The 14,640-nt window shown below is 37.5% G+C and overlaps 1 protein-coding gene across 2 annotated transcripts in view; it reads left to right on the top strand.

The window, feature by feature from the left end:
• The first annotated feature begins 10,591 nt into the window (after positions 1-10,591).
• LOC128509416 (H-2 class I histocompatibility antigen, alpha chain-like) overlaps positions 10,592-14,640 on the top strand; it is a 17,687-nt gene continuing 13,638 nt past the window's right edge. For both annotated transcript variants that reach the window (XM_053481152.1, XM_053481151.1), the window contains exons 1-2: positions 10,592-10,742; positions 13,055-13,315. In XM_053481152.1, the coding sequence (XP_053337127.1) occupies positions 10,697-10,742; positions 13,055-13,315 (307 nt within the window). In that variant the 5' untranslated portion in view covers positions 10,592-10,696. The remainder of the gene's footprint in view (positions 10,743-13,054; positions 13,316-14,640) is intronic.

The raw sequence follows: 14,640 nt of genomic DNA, 5'->3' as shown, positions 1-14,640 counted from the left end.
AGTGTGTGTGAGAAAGTCGTCCTAAAAGCCCCGCCCCGTTCATTTAGTTCATTTCATTCTTTTGATCAGAAATAAAATAAAATGTTGCGTTTTCAATAAGAATACCCCCAATATGTCTACATACACTCATTTTTGGCTATAGTTCCAGTTATGAAAATATTACAATGCAGCTAAGGACATATTATAATAAACAGAATGAGTAACTCACCATCATATCTTCTAGTCCGAGTCGTTCGTTCTTTTAAATCTATTGCACCACATAGCGTCTACGGAAGTCACGTGACAAAAGAACGAACGACTCGGAGTAGAAGAGTCATTGAGAAGGAATCGCTTAATTCTGTTTCCTGTACATAACCTACGGGGGTTTTTCACAGCTGGCTCCGCCCTATCGCTCTTGATTGACAGAACGACTGATTCTGCTGGAAAGTCGCATTATGAAATAAATAGGCCATCGTAAAAAGTGACATTTTGAAAAAACAACAGCTGGAATTAAATAAAATGCCTCTGCAATAATCTCTGTTATTGGGAAAAATTATGACCATAAAATATTATTTCATAATAATAAGTAAATTTATATAGCAGAGTGTAATATATTTCACAAAAATAAACTTTTTTTTCAAAATATGTTCCAATATTTCGCAATATCATTCTCATATTACATGTATGTGTCTTATATATTCATAGGGTTATTTATTTCATCATGTTCTATTTATTTATTTAATTTTGAACACTTTGGAGTTCCATACATCATGGCTGAATTAAAACAGTTCTGCTAAGAAGAGTGGGACAAAATGTCTCGACAGAGATGTGAAAGATTTATTGCTAGTTATCCCAAATGCTTGATTGCAGTTTTTGCCGCCAAGGGTGGTTCAGTTATTAGGTTTAAGGGGAATTATTTTTTTCACATAGGGCCAGGCAAGATTGGACATATATTATTTTTTAGCTTAATGAATAAAATCATCACTTAAAAACTTTACATTTTGCGTTCATGAGGGTTATCTTTGTGTAATATTAAAATTAGTTTAATGATCTGAACCGTTTAAGTGTGACCAATATGCAAAAAAAAAAAAGAAAATCAGGAAGGGGAAAATACTGTATATCTATGCATAAAGTTTAATAATGGTTAGAGAATTATTAAATTTCTAAATGAAAATGTTAAATAGTTTGATGCAGCATGGTGGTTGTAGTGGTTAGCACTGTTGCCTCGCACTTCCATGGTTTCCTCCAGGTACTTCAGTTTTCTCCCACAATCCAAAGACATGCAGATTAAGCTAACTGACATTCTCAAATTGCCAGTAATGTGTAAATGAGTGTGTGTGTGTATGCACGTGTGCCCTGTGGTGGATTGGCACACCGTCCAAAGTATACCCTGCCTCGTGTTCTGGATCTCCTGAGATAGGCTCAGTCCCTGTGACCCTTTTTAAAGTACATTTATCTGTCTTGTTGCAGAGTGGATTAAAGACCAACCTTCTCTCAAGCCACATCAATTTCACTTGAACTGAAATGACCACTAACATTCACATCCTGTGTTACATCTGCATCTGACCATCACCTGCTTTTACACTTGTTTTTACGCTTTAATTTTAAAGAGAAACCTTTTTTGCATTTAGGCATTTGGCAGACGCTCTTATCCAGAGCGACTTACATTTTTATCTCATTACACATCTGAGCAGTTGAGGGTTAAGGGCCTTGCTCAAGGGCCCAACAGTGGCAACTTGGTGGTTGTGGGGTTTGAACCTGGGATTTTCCGAACTGTAGTCCAATGCCTTAACCACTGAGCTACCCCTGGTCCCCTTTTTGGCTTCCATGGCAACCCGCACAGCAACCTATTGACAACAGAATTTTTACCAAACCTGCTGAAAAACAAAACTGCAACGTTGTCAATAATCATACAACTTTCTTGCAGCTCGTAGTTCAGTCTTTAGCAGCACAATGGCCAAGGTTCAGTGCAATCCCTCAGCACTCAAACACTGCTTGCAAAAATCAAAATTGGTAGGAAGGCATTTCTCAGATGACTACAGACAGACATATCCTGGGCAAGGAAAAATCAGAAGAAAAGAAAAAACATGAACAGGATCATAAAACTAGCAGTCAATTAATACAATAGGGGCAGTGGTGGCTCTGGGGGCTGAGGCTCTGGGTTGTTGATGAGGATTAGAGGTGTGAGCCTCACCATCATCAGGCTGCCACAGTCGGTCCCTTAGGCAAGGCCCTTAAGCCTATGCCCATAAAATACCCTGCCACTGGAGATGCAGAGCAAATGGGAGGGTTGCAGCAGGAAGGATATCTAGTGTAAAATCTGTGCCAATAACTTGGTTTGAATGATCAAATGTGGCAACCCTGTGGAAGGGGAAAAGCAAAGTAAAAAAAAAATACAAAGACTTAATAACAACTAGTATAAACAAGACTAAATGTTTTCAATATCCTTAGATTCTATTTAGTGGGTGTGTCTAGTAGAGTTCATGTGTGTAGGGAGTAGGGAGTAGGGAGTGTTTGTGAGCATGGGAGTTGGGGTTATGTGGGACAGGTACAAAAAAAAATCCTCACAACAATACATTTGGCATTTGAAAATCAGCTCAGGTTCAAACCACAAGCGCCGCTTTAAACACAGGCAGCAGGTGTCTATTTCTGAGAAACTGCATCACGTTTTCCTATCACAAAAATGCACCTTCTGTTATTGTATCACAACCTCTACCGCTGAATCAAAATTACAAAATGATTTGCCCGGAAATATAGTTTTAGATATGAGGATAAAAACGTTCATACCTATATAAATTTCATGTTTATATAAGTTCATAAGTTGTATTAGAATCATGAATCTAAGAAATGTTTTACAGTTACAGCTTATACTTAATAGCGTGCATAATAGTGCAACAATCATTACACCAGCTTTTTTATTCCTATTTAAACCTTTGCTACACTGAAACCACATACCATGTTTTTAGTCTTCATTTAACTTGGCATGAACAGGTCTCCATAGAGCACTAAATTGTGATTGTACTGTACTTTATCCATAGAGTATGGCACATTTTAATGATCAGTACCACACACTGTTTTGTGTGTTTAAACCCTGCTAACACTCAGACCATTTGTCTGTTGACACCGCAACCTTGCTTTGTTTAGCCAATTTAAGGTTTGGTTGTTACAGAGTAGTTTAACCTGCTGTTTGCAAAAATATATCCCCTGTAACAGTTAATATAATGAGGGGTGACATGTTTTAAATTCAGCTTTTATTTTATAGTAAGGTAAGGTATTTTATAGTAAGTTTTCTGATGCTGTAGAAAAATACACAAGCCAGGAAGGCTTTAAGTTCCGTACAGTAATAAACCACTAGAGCCTGCACACCTCCTGCACAGTGGAAAAAAACATTGTTTTGTTCACCATTTCCTCTGTATTTCCCACTTGACAAAAAGCAGAAGAGGAAAGCTTCACCATCATGCTTTTATTTCTCTTTGTGATGGGTAAGTTCATTTTTTTTTTATTTCACAAGATAAAGAAACCGTTGTATAGAATTCTGTGACACTACATGACTGAAATTACAAAACTTCACATTAAATTACTTATTCAATTTCTGAGCATTAACAATCTCTGGAAGCTAAAACGTACTGCATTAAAGTCACAGAAAGGTTATTCTATTTTGTGCTGTGATAGATTGTGAGATTTAAATACAGATTTAATTAAATTTCTCATTGTATATTGAAAAAACAGGACAAAATGACAACAGCTGAGGTGTGTGTGTGCGTGTGATTGTTATGCATTGCAGGTTTGCTCTGGGAGAACCTGTGTGCTTTAGAAGCAGATCCTGGAGATAATGTCACGCTTTGGTGCCAGCATGAGCTGGATCTTGCAGGTTACATCTACTGGTTCTACCAGGACCTCAGTACTGCTGCTTTAAGTACCACTTCAGTACCGGCTCTTATTGGCTGCAGACATTTTAAGATGTCAAGCCCAGCAAATGAGTGTTACTTCTACAGTGGCACAGAGCGCATGGTGATGTCTGTTCAAGGCAAGAACACGTCTCTCACCATCACTGCAGTAAATGTCTCTGATACAGGACTCTACTACTGCGGATTTATGCAGCTCAACCAAATCTCATTCAGCAGTTCTAGCTACGTGACGGTGAAAGGTAAATGTATACGTTGTAATATAAATTGCATGTAATATGAGTTTTGCTTAAAAAATGTATAGATAACTGTATGTGTTTCAGGTGAAAAAGAAACACCTCACAAGAATTCAAACACAGCACAAAATTGATCATTAATTCATTCTTTAGTGCAGCAGCACCACTGTATGTATACATGTAGCTTCATTTTACTATTAAAATTCAGTCTGTGGCACGACGGTGGCGTAGTATTTAGCACTGTGGCCTCACACCACCAGGGTTGGGGTTTGATTCCCAGCTCAATGTGCATGAAGTTTGCATGTTCTCCTCGTGCTTGGTGGGTTTCCTTCGGGTACTTCATTCCAAAAGTCAGTTAATTAGCGTTCCCAAATTGCCCATTTTGTATGTCTGTGTCCTAATGATTGGCACTCTGTCCAGGATGTACCCCTTCTTGTGTCCAATCCTGGGATAGGTTCCAGGCCTCTGAGACCTTGTATTCAGGATAAATCTGTGATTGACTGACACTGTTTAACTGACATTGTGTTTTTTTTTTACTTTTGCTGTTTAAGGTTCAGAGTCTTTGTTCTTCATACTGAATCTGACAATTGGTTTAGCAGCTGTAATTCTTTTTTGTGTCCTGATCTTCATCATAGTGAAACACAGAAAATCTCATAAAGGTAAATTATTACTCCAATAATAATAATAATAATAATAATAATAAAAGTAATAATAATACTGATAATTAGCTCTTGCTTAAAACAATGCCAAAATTAATTTTAAGCATAAAGCTGATTTAAATAAATATTTTGTTGTTGTTGTTGTGTTTTAGCTGCCAATCCTGAAGCCACAAATAAGTAAAAGTAAGTAGATACAGTAATTTCCCGTATAATGAGCAGACAGATTTCATTTAATTAAAATTAGATTTCATTGCATGAGCGATTACAGAATTTATCCTCCCATTTAGAGTCACGCCAAAAATGATCTGCACTCCGCACTGCCTTATTAGTGCCTTCCGTTCAAGTCTCACGTCCCCCAGTCACTGCTGTGTAAATGTGTTACATCAGCTCATTTGCAGTGTTGGAGAACATTACTTTTTAAAGTAACTACAGTGGAACCTTGGATTATAAACATAATTCGTTCCAGAAGTGGCTCGTATTCCAAAACACTTGTAAACCGATCGAATGTTCCCACAAGAAATAATGGAAACTCAATTTATTTGTTCCACAGCCCAAAAACATAAATACATTAAAAATAATTAACACAAAATATTAAGTAAAAATAAAACAAATTAATCTGCACTTTATCTTTAAAAAAAAGTAAAAATAAATCCCGACAGATAAGTGTTTCCATCTGTGCGTGTGTGTGCGTAAAGTAAGCTCCCCTCTCCCCCTTCTCATTTACATTACATTTAGGCATTTGGCAGACGCTCTTATCCAGAGCGACTTACATTTTTTTTTTTTTTTTATCTCATTACACATCTGAGCAGTTGAGGGTTAAGGGCCGCGCTCAAGGGCCCAACAGTGGCAACTTGGTGGTTGTGGGGTTTGAACCTGGGATCTTCCGAACCGTAGTCCAATGCCTTAACCACTGAGCTATCCTTCTCGTCTTACACAGTTACCCTTCACTCATTTCACACACACAATGGAAACACTTTTTTTTTTTGAAAAAAGATAAACAAGAAATCTCTCTAATGACACTTGATTGAGCAACACATGGAATCTGTAAAGTAAAAATAAAACGAATTAACCTGCACTTTACCTTCGAAAAGAATCATGGCAGAGCAGTGTTTCTGTGTAGAACAGAGAGAAAGAATGTGTGTGTGTGTGTGTGTGTGTTTGTGACGACGAAAGTAAGAGGGGTGTGTGTGTGTGTCAGGGTGTCCAATGACGCGCGCACACAGACACAAAGAGCAGGCTGAGACTTGAGCAGAGAGGGAAAATGGATCTTTAACCTCTCTAATGAGACTTGCTTTTGCTTTATTCATCACGCGCTGTACTGTACACACACGCATACAGACAAAATAAATAATAACAAAATAAAATGTGTTTTATGCACACACGTGGTCACATCGTTATAGTACACAGGCGCACGGATGTTGATTATACCAGTTACCAAGACCAAGACCCAGCAGGGGAGACGATTACCCATAATTCCGCAGCACGAGAGAGAGAAAAAAGGTTGGCTCAGTTGTGATCACGTGATGCTCGGCGTCAAAACAAGAAGCCCATGCGTGATACTTGATACTCGGTACTCGTAAATCAAGACTAGTTTTTTTTCAAAGTCAAAATTTATTTAAAATCTTTGCTCGTCTTGCGGAACACTCGCAAACCGTGTTACTCGTAATCCGAGGTTCCACTGTAATTACATTACAAAATTACTGTCATTAAAAAGTAATCAATACATTACAGCGTTACTTTCTGATAAAAGTAACTAGTTATGGTACTTTTCCATACTTTTCACCTACATGATTTTGTGGGTTATTGGGGACAGGGCTGCGGGTTATTGGGGACAGGGCTGCGGGTTATTGGGGACAGGGCTTGTAGGACGACTTTTACACACACACAAAAACAGAATCGCTGCTGTCTAGATCAGGGATTACATTTTTGCAAAAAGTACCTAATTAACTGAGTACTTAAATGGCGGACCTAACGCGTTAGATTACTCGTTACATCAAAAAAGTAATCCAAGTACTTGCTTACTTACAGAGCAAACACGTTACACCCAACACTGCTTATTTGTAACTATAAAGAACTATAAACTATATTCTTAAAGAGAATAATTTCTGGTGATGAGCCCCGAATTCACCAATATGAGCCTGAGAGTAAACGACAGAGTATGGAACAGAAACATCCTTAATGGTTTGGTTCCCTAAAAGCAGCACTATAAGGAAAAAGATTCACTTCTGATGAAGAAATAAAGACAGCGGGTGCATTCTAGTGTCCTATATAGGGTGGACTGTACAATCCCTTATTCCACACACCAAGTACTCCTTTTGATTACAGAGGGATTTGGGATTCCGCCATGTGTTAGAAGATAGTTAGCTTTGTAGACATAAATAAAAGAGTATGGATGGTTTAAACATGACAGCATGGCGTTTAAGATGATATGTTATCAGATGTGTGTTTTCTTGCTGAAAATGCTTTTGTGACAGGCTGTGAATTTGTTATTGGCAGGCAGCTGCTCTCTCCTCAGTAGCGCAGCGTAAGTAACGACTGTAGAACACCTGGGACATGGAGTGATCTTTTTCAGATCAGCAGAAAAGGGAGACAGACATAATTTTGCTTTTCATTTATATTTCTGTCCATGCTCATTAAATACTATTAATGAAATTCTTTTGCAATGTTTCTCATAGCATTAACCTTTCTTTGTTAATGCAAATAATGTTTGGTGTGTTGTTGGTTGTTTCTTTAAATATTTACAATTGCATTTTGATTTCTTCATTTTAAAGCAAGTGTGGTGGTGTACATAGGAGACTTACCTTTGACTCTGGCTGTATGTCTGAGATCTGCTTCATCTGTTTGATCCTTTTCATAAGTAAAAGCATACAAAATTAGACGTGTCTCACATGTCACTTAAAAAAAGGAAATAAACAGTTATCCAGCTATATAAAGATCACGGTGAAATGGAATAGAAATAATCAAACATAACATTACACTTTAAATGTTTATTTTATTAAGTCAAATAAAAAAAATAAACATCAGTTGTCTAAAATTGACATGGATTATTGTTGATTCATGCCAATAGAGCCTTTTCTCTATTCTTTTAGCAGGCTTCACTTTTTCAGACAGGTTCTATTTAAGCGATTTCTTGATTCAACAGGTCTTGCAGTAATCAGGCCTGGGTGTGGCAAGTGAAATTCAACTCATTTATGCTAATCTAAACCATTTAAGTATAACAAATATAAAAATAGGAAACAAGAGAAGGTCAAAGCCATTATGGTCACAGTTTAGAAAAAATAAATAAAGAAAAGGAGAAATAGGGAAATATAAAGATATGTAGCTGTTAATATTATGTAAGCAGTGAAATAGGCGAGTATGCCACTTATGTTAACTTACCTTGCTGTGCCGTTAGCTTACATACAGTAACACTGGGTATAATTTCATACTTTAATTATAGATTATTAAAATTAAAGGAAAACGTTAAAGCTGTACAACCAGGAAAATCAGTCTGCAATAACTGATACACTGGATGGATAAAAGTATTTGGCTAAACATGTTAATTATTGAAATCAGGTTTTTCAGTCAGACCCCTTATCTCCAGTGAAGGGCAATCTTAATGTTTCAGCATACCAAGACATCTTAGACCGGCCCGAACACGGAGCCCTGACCTTGACCCCATCTAGCACCTTTGTGATGAACTGGAACGGAGATTTTGAGCCAGGCCTTCTCGCCCAACATCAATGCCTGACCTCAAAAATACTCTACAGGATGAATGGGCACGAATTCCCACAGAAACACTCCACAATCTTGTGAACAGCCCTCCAAGAAGAGTGGGAGCTCTTATAGCTACAAAAGGGGGACCAACTCCATATTGTCCATATGATTCATATGAATACAACATAATCTGCCAAATGTCTAAATGTACATACCATGTAATTATTTTTACCATAAAAATTAATGTAATTACTAATTATGTCATTAATGTATAATTAATGTATGTATTTGCTAAATAGAAAATTATATTTACAATTTTATTTATAACCATATATACATGCTATATACAGCTTTCACAAATTTCTTACAAGCCCAAATTATAGTATGTACATAGATATAGTATAGAATGAGAAAATAATACAAAAATCTTGTGATAATTGCTATCCATTATTACATTACAACATAAATGTGTGTATTTATTATGATCAGATATTACATTCCTATTATAATAATCATCCCTAGTCATGTGACAACCTTAGTGACCATTAAACTAAAAAGAATGGCATATAGACTGTGTTACTTGATGCATTGCTTCTAATCTGATCTCTTTGAACTAATATTATGACTAAATATGTATTTATTTGTATACAGTTTGAGTTTTTGCAATAGTTTTCAATTGCAATTGTATGTACATTATGTACACAATTCAAAAATAAAATGTGCCTAGAAGGTAAGGTTATATGCCATTTTTTCTATTAGTGTGCGCGATGGCTGTCACTTAACTAAGGCTCATTATAATAGGGTGGCCCTTTGCAAAAAATAATCACGAAAGTCTGTAATAATCACGAAAGTACAGTACAGGCCAAGGGTTTGGACACACCTTCTCATCTATCTGTCAATGTGTTTTCTTTATTTTCATGACCATTTACATTGGTTGATTCTCACTTAGGGCATCAAAACTATGAATGAACACATGTGGAGTTATGTACTTAACAAAAAAAGGTCTCCACAGTCTCCGGACCTGAACCCAATCGAGATGGTTTGGGGTGAGCTGGACCGCAGAGTGAAGGCAAAGGGGCTAACAAGTGCTAAACACCTCTGGGAACTCCTTCAAGACTGTTGGAAAACCATTTCAGGTGACGATCTCTTGAAGCTCATCGAGAGAATGCCAAGAGTGTGCAAAGCAGTAATCAGGGCAAAGGGTGGCTATTTTGAAGAAACTAGAATATAAAACATGTTTTTAGTTATTTAACCTTTTTTGTTAAGTACATAACTCCACATGTGTTCATTCGTAGTTTTGATGCCTTCAGTGAGAATCTCCCAATGTAAATGGTCATGAAAATAAAGAAAACACATTGAATGAGTGAAGGTGTGCCCAAACTTTTGGCCTGTATTGTATGTATTTGCATGTTTATTTCACACAGTAGATATTATGTTTGGTGTCTTGGGGTTTATGTCTTTTATTTTAAACATAATTTTTATAACATCTCGTGAAAGATGCTGCTGACGTCATGTTGGGGGGGATGATCCGCTGGCGAAAAAGGCAGTGTTGCCAATTTAGCGACTTTGTCGCTATATTTAGTGAGTATTCAATCTCTCTAGCGACACATTAAAAAAAAAAAAAAACGCCTAATAACAAATCTAGCGACTTTTTCTGGTGTTACTGGACACTTTTGGAGACTTTGACGTGGATGTATCGTACCGCTCTTAGACTTCTCAACTTGCCGCAGCGGCTCACTGCATTTTACTCAAACATTTCATTTTATTAAATAATAATAATAATAATAATAATAATAATAATAATAATAATCATAATTAAAACCTTGTTACATGCACTGAGACTTGTTATAGCACTTGCATATCATTGCTCTTTTTTGAGTGCTTTAATTTGAAAAAAAAAAAAATATATATATATATATATATATATATATATATATATATACAGAAAAAGTTCATTTGTATAGTTCTAAACTTATTTAGGGTGTTTTTACCTACTCACTTTTTGTCATGACATTACGTAAATTACGTAATGTCTAAATGACGTCATTTAGCGACCTTTTACTGAGGGGTCGGCAAAAAAAAAAAAGTCTAGAAAAACGAAAGGAAGAAAGAAAGTTTAAGGAAGTTGTTTTTCTTCTGTGAAAGTTAGACTAATCTTCCCCATGCTCCTGTACATTGGACCTCTGTGCACTGGATCAGTACCTGAATATTAACCGGACCGATGAAGATCATTTTTATATTTACGTTTTATCTTCAAGCATTTGCAGGTAAGACTGAGTGTGTGTGTGAGTGTGTGTATTTTCATTACTGCACTTCATGCGCCGAAGCGAGCGGCAGCAGTATTTCCCTCCGTGTGTTCTGTCTCTTTAATTATTTCTTAAGTTTTACTTTTACTGTTTTGATCTTCAAGTTTTTTTCTGTGTGATTTATCCTACGTATATTGCATCTACATTCACGCACTCTTGCTATAGTCATTTCCGTTATTCTAGAAAATAACTTTTGGCTCTGAAATAAAGTAGACACGTGGTGGCTCAGTGGTAGCGTCGCCTATCATGGGAAAGCCCCGGGTTTCGATTCAATGCCCCAAAACCCCAGCCACTGGATGCAGTGCCTGTCCCAAGCCGGGAGAGTCGGTCCGCCGTGACTAACACAGGAGCCAGGTCTAAAATCTTGTTCCTGACTTGCTTTGACAGCTCTTTGATCTTGCCGATGATGGTGAGGTTTGAATGGAAGATATAGATTTTGTGGACAGGTGGCTTTTATACACAAACCACATAGTTGTTAGGAGCACCTTCTTAAATTGATATGTGTACCACAGGAGCACATAACCAGTCTGTGAGAGGCAGAATTACTGTTGGTTGGTAGGAGATCAAATACATCTTCCAGTTTCTGTGCCAAATGTGGGGCTATATTACCCAAAAGTTCAACCACCTTTTTAAGTGTGTTTTCATTTTCATGCTCTTTCAATCCTTTAATGCACAGGTTCCATCTTCGCTTGTAACACTCCAGTTCTGATGTTTTCAACTGTAACTCCTCACTGGATCTCACCAGAGATGCTGTTTGTTTTTCCAAATCAGCATATTTGTCCTTACACTCCTTAATATCTGCAGCATTGAACTCCACCGATTTGGAGATGGTTGCAATCATGATGCTATTTTGTTTAATTTTACCTGCAATATCTTCCAACTTTCTGTCTTTAGAATTAAATCTTGTTGTTAATGAGTTAATTGCCTGCAGCATTAATGTGTTTTTGAGGGTTCTTGGTTGGGGTGATATGAGAAGCATCTCGTCATTTTTCTCGACCATAACTGTGATCCATGGGTGCACTTTGGCCTCTGTTTGCTGAATGCGCCATGCTCCCGTAAGTTATACTTGTTAAATAAGCTAATTTTAAGTTTGTCAAACAGATAAAAGTGATACAGATGCATTTAATTAGTAAGTGGAGTTTTTTTTCCCCCTGCAATAAACTTGTAAGAGTACAAAGATACAAATTGAAGTAACAGTCCTGCCAGAGCTCAAAAAAACATGTGCGCCTAGGGCGCCATCTTGCCGCCCTCTTGGGAAGTTCCCTTCGCCATCATTCACTGCAAATGGACAGGGAGTAGGAAGCACCCTGTGAAGTACACTTCGGAATAGAACACAGCCTAAATTTTCACCCAGTTTAGAATTAAGACGCAGATGTCGGGGCTAAACTCAAGGCTAAAGCGATAGAGTTAAAAGCCCTATAAGTTTTCACCCGGGTTGATGTGAACACTCCTCGTATACTATTTTGTATTAACTCTTATATAATTTTTGCAATGGTATGTGTATGAGTTCTTTGGGCTTCTGAGGTATTAATGAAAGCTGTATATAGCATTTATTGTAAATAAAAATGTAAGTATTATTTTTTACTCACTTGGATCAATTAAAGTATTGGAATAAATATAATCACCCTGTATGTATTAGTTCCGGTTTACCCCTCAGTCAGTGTCTCCCGTGTGTATGGTTAATGCCCCTTCAGAGTTACACCAAAAATATAAACACATTTGCCTGGATATGCACTGGATATGAAATATATATGACATTATATCTTATGTTATGTAAGTAAACATCACAGCAATGCATTTAAACACACATACTGTAAGTGTTACTGGTTTATTTATTACATGCATAAAATTAAACTCATAAAGAGATAACAGCATGGGTCTTTCATGTCTTTATTGAACACACTCATTTAACATTCAAAATGGTGGTGGAAGAAATAAGTGGACCCACCCAACATCAACCAGGTGCTTCCCTGTGGCAGTAGAGAAATGTAAACTTGCTTGCCAACAAGACAGATGAGCTAGCGTCCTTGGTCAGTGATCAGAAGGGTTACTGGGAGTGCTGTCCAATGTGTTTCTGTATGTCTGACACTATTATTTCACGACACTATTACTTTTAAATCAAAAGTGAATTAATGCCGATATTAGTGGAAACACAACAGTTAATTTCAAGGTTATGATCCTCAGTGGTGTAATTTCCTCTACTGCTAACTGTCAGTCACAAAGATGGAATTGCTGGCTGGCTGGATTTTAAATCTTGTTTCTTGTCTTTGCAGACACATCCACCCTGAATTATCTCTACACTGCATTCGGACAAGAGAACTATGTGCAAACTAAGTTTACTGCAGTTGTTTTGCTAAATTCAGAGCAGTGCATGTCCTACAACAGTATTAAGGAGATGCTGATCGTAGTGGACTGGATAAATGGGACTCAAGGTGTAGATTATTGGAAGAATGAGGCACAGCAGATGCAGGGCAATCAGGATGACTTTAACACCAAATTTAGATCTGCCAGGACGTACTTCAGTGACACTAAAGGTAAGAATAAATATTTTTTATATATTTTTTTAATTGTTAAATGACATTGGCTGTTATATGGCTTTGATTAAAAGGTTTATGGTAAATACACTACGAAATGCACCAGAAATAAATACATGATGACTACCTGTTAGTTGATGTCTGTAGATGACCGTTTGCAATTTCTGTAGGTATAAGGACATGACAGCATGAACCTAATTTTATTTTATTAATAATCATGAGTTTCCTTTTCTCTTTCCAGACTTGGTATATACAGTATGTCCAATCATAATCATATGTACAGTGGAAACTTGTATTGCGAGCATAATTAATTCTGGAAGTGTGCTTGTATATCAAAACACTCATATATCAAAGTGAATTTCTCCCATAAGAAATAATGGAAACTTACATGATTCGTCCCACAACTCAAAAATATTCATATCTTCTTTGTCTTTCGGCTGTTCCCTTTTAGGGGTCGCCACAGCGAATCATTTGCCTCCATCTAACCCTATCCTCTGCATCCTCTTCTCTCACACCAACTAACTTCATGTCCTCTCTCACTGCATCCATAAATCTCCTCTTTGGTCTTCCTCTAGACCTCCTGCCTGGCAGTTCCAACCTCAGCATCCTTTTACCGATATATTCACAATCTCTCCTCTGAACATGTCCAAACCACCTCAATCTGGCCTCTCTAACGTGGGTTGTCCCTCTGATAAACTCATTCTTAATCCTATCCATCCTTGTCACTCCCAAAGAGAACCTCAACATCTTCAGCTCTGCTACCTCCAACTCTGCCTCCTGTCTTTTCTTCAGCGCCACTGTCTCTAAGCCGTAGACCATCGCTGGTCTCACCACTGTCCTGTACACCTTTCATTATCGCTGATACTCTTTTATCGCACAACACACCTGACACTTTTCTCCACCCATTCCAACCTGCCTGTACCCACCTCTTCACCTCCTTTCCACACTCTCCGTTGCTCTGGACCGTTGACCCTAAGTACTTAAAATCCTGCACCTTCTTTACCTCTGCTCCCTGTAGCCTCACCGATCCTCCTGGGTCCCTCTCATTTACACACATGTATTCCGTCTTGCTGCGGCTAACCTTCATTCCTCTGCTTTCCAGAGCATACCTCCACCTCTCCAAATTTTCCTCCACCTGTTTCCTGCTCTCGCTACAGAGCACAATGTCATTTGCAAACATCATAGTCAACTCAAAAATATTTATATAAGAATGAATAATACAAAATATGAAGTAAAACTAAGGTGAATTAACCTGCACCTTTAAAAAGAATTGTGGCTGAAAAAGGAGGATGGTGGGGCTCTTTCTCTCACACACACACACACAC

Source organism: Clarias gariepinus, chromosome 21 (genome assembly GCF_024256425.1).
Source record: "Clarias gariepinus isolate MV-2021 ecotype Netherlands chromosome 21, CGAR_prim_01v2, whole genome shotgun sequence".
Classification (NCBI taxonomy): Eukaryota; Metazoa; Chordata; class Actinopteri; order Siluriformes; family Clariidae; genus Clarias; species Clarias gariepinus.
This window is presented reverse-complemented; position numbering and strand designations above follow the sequence as displayed.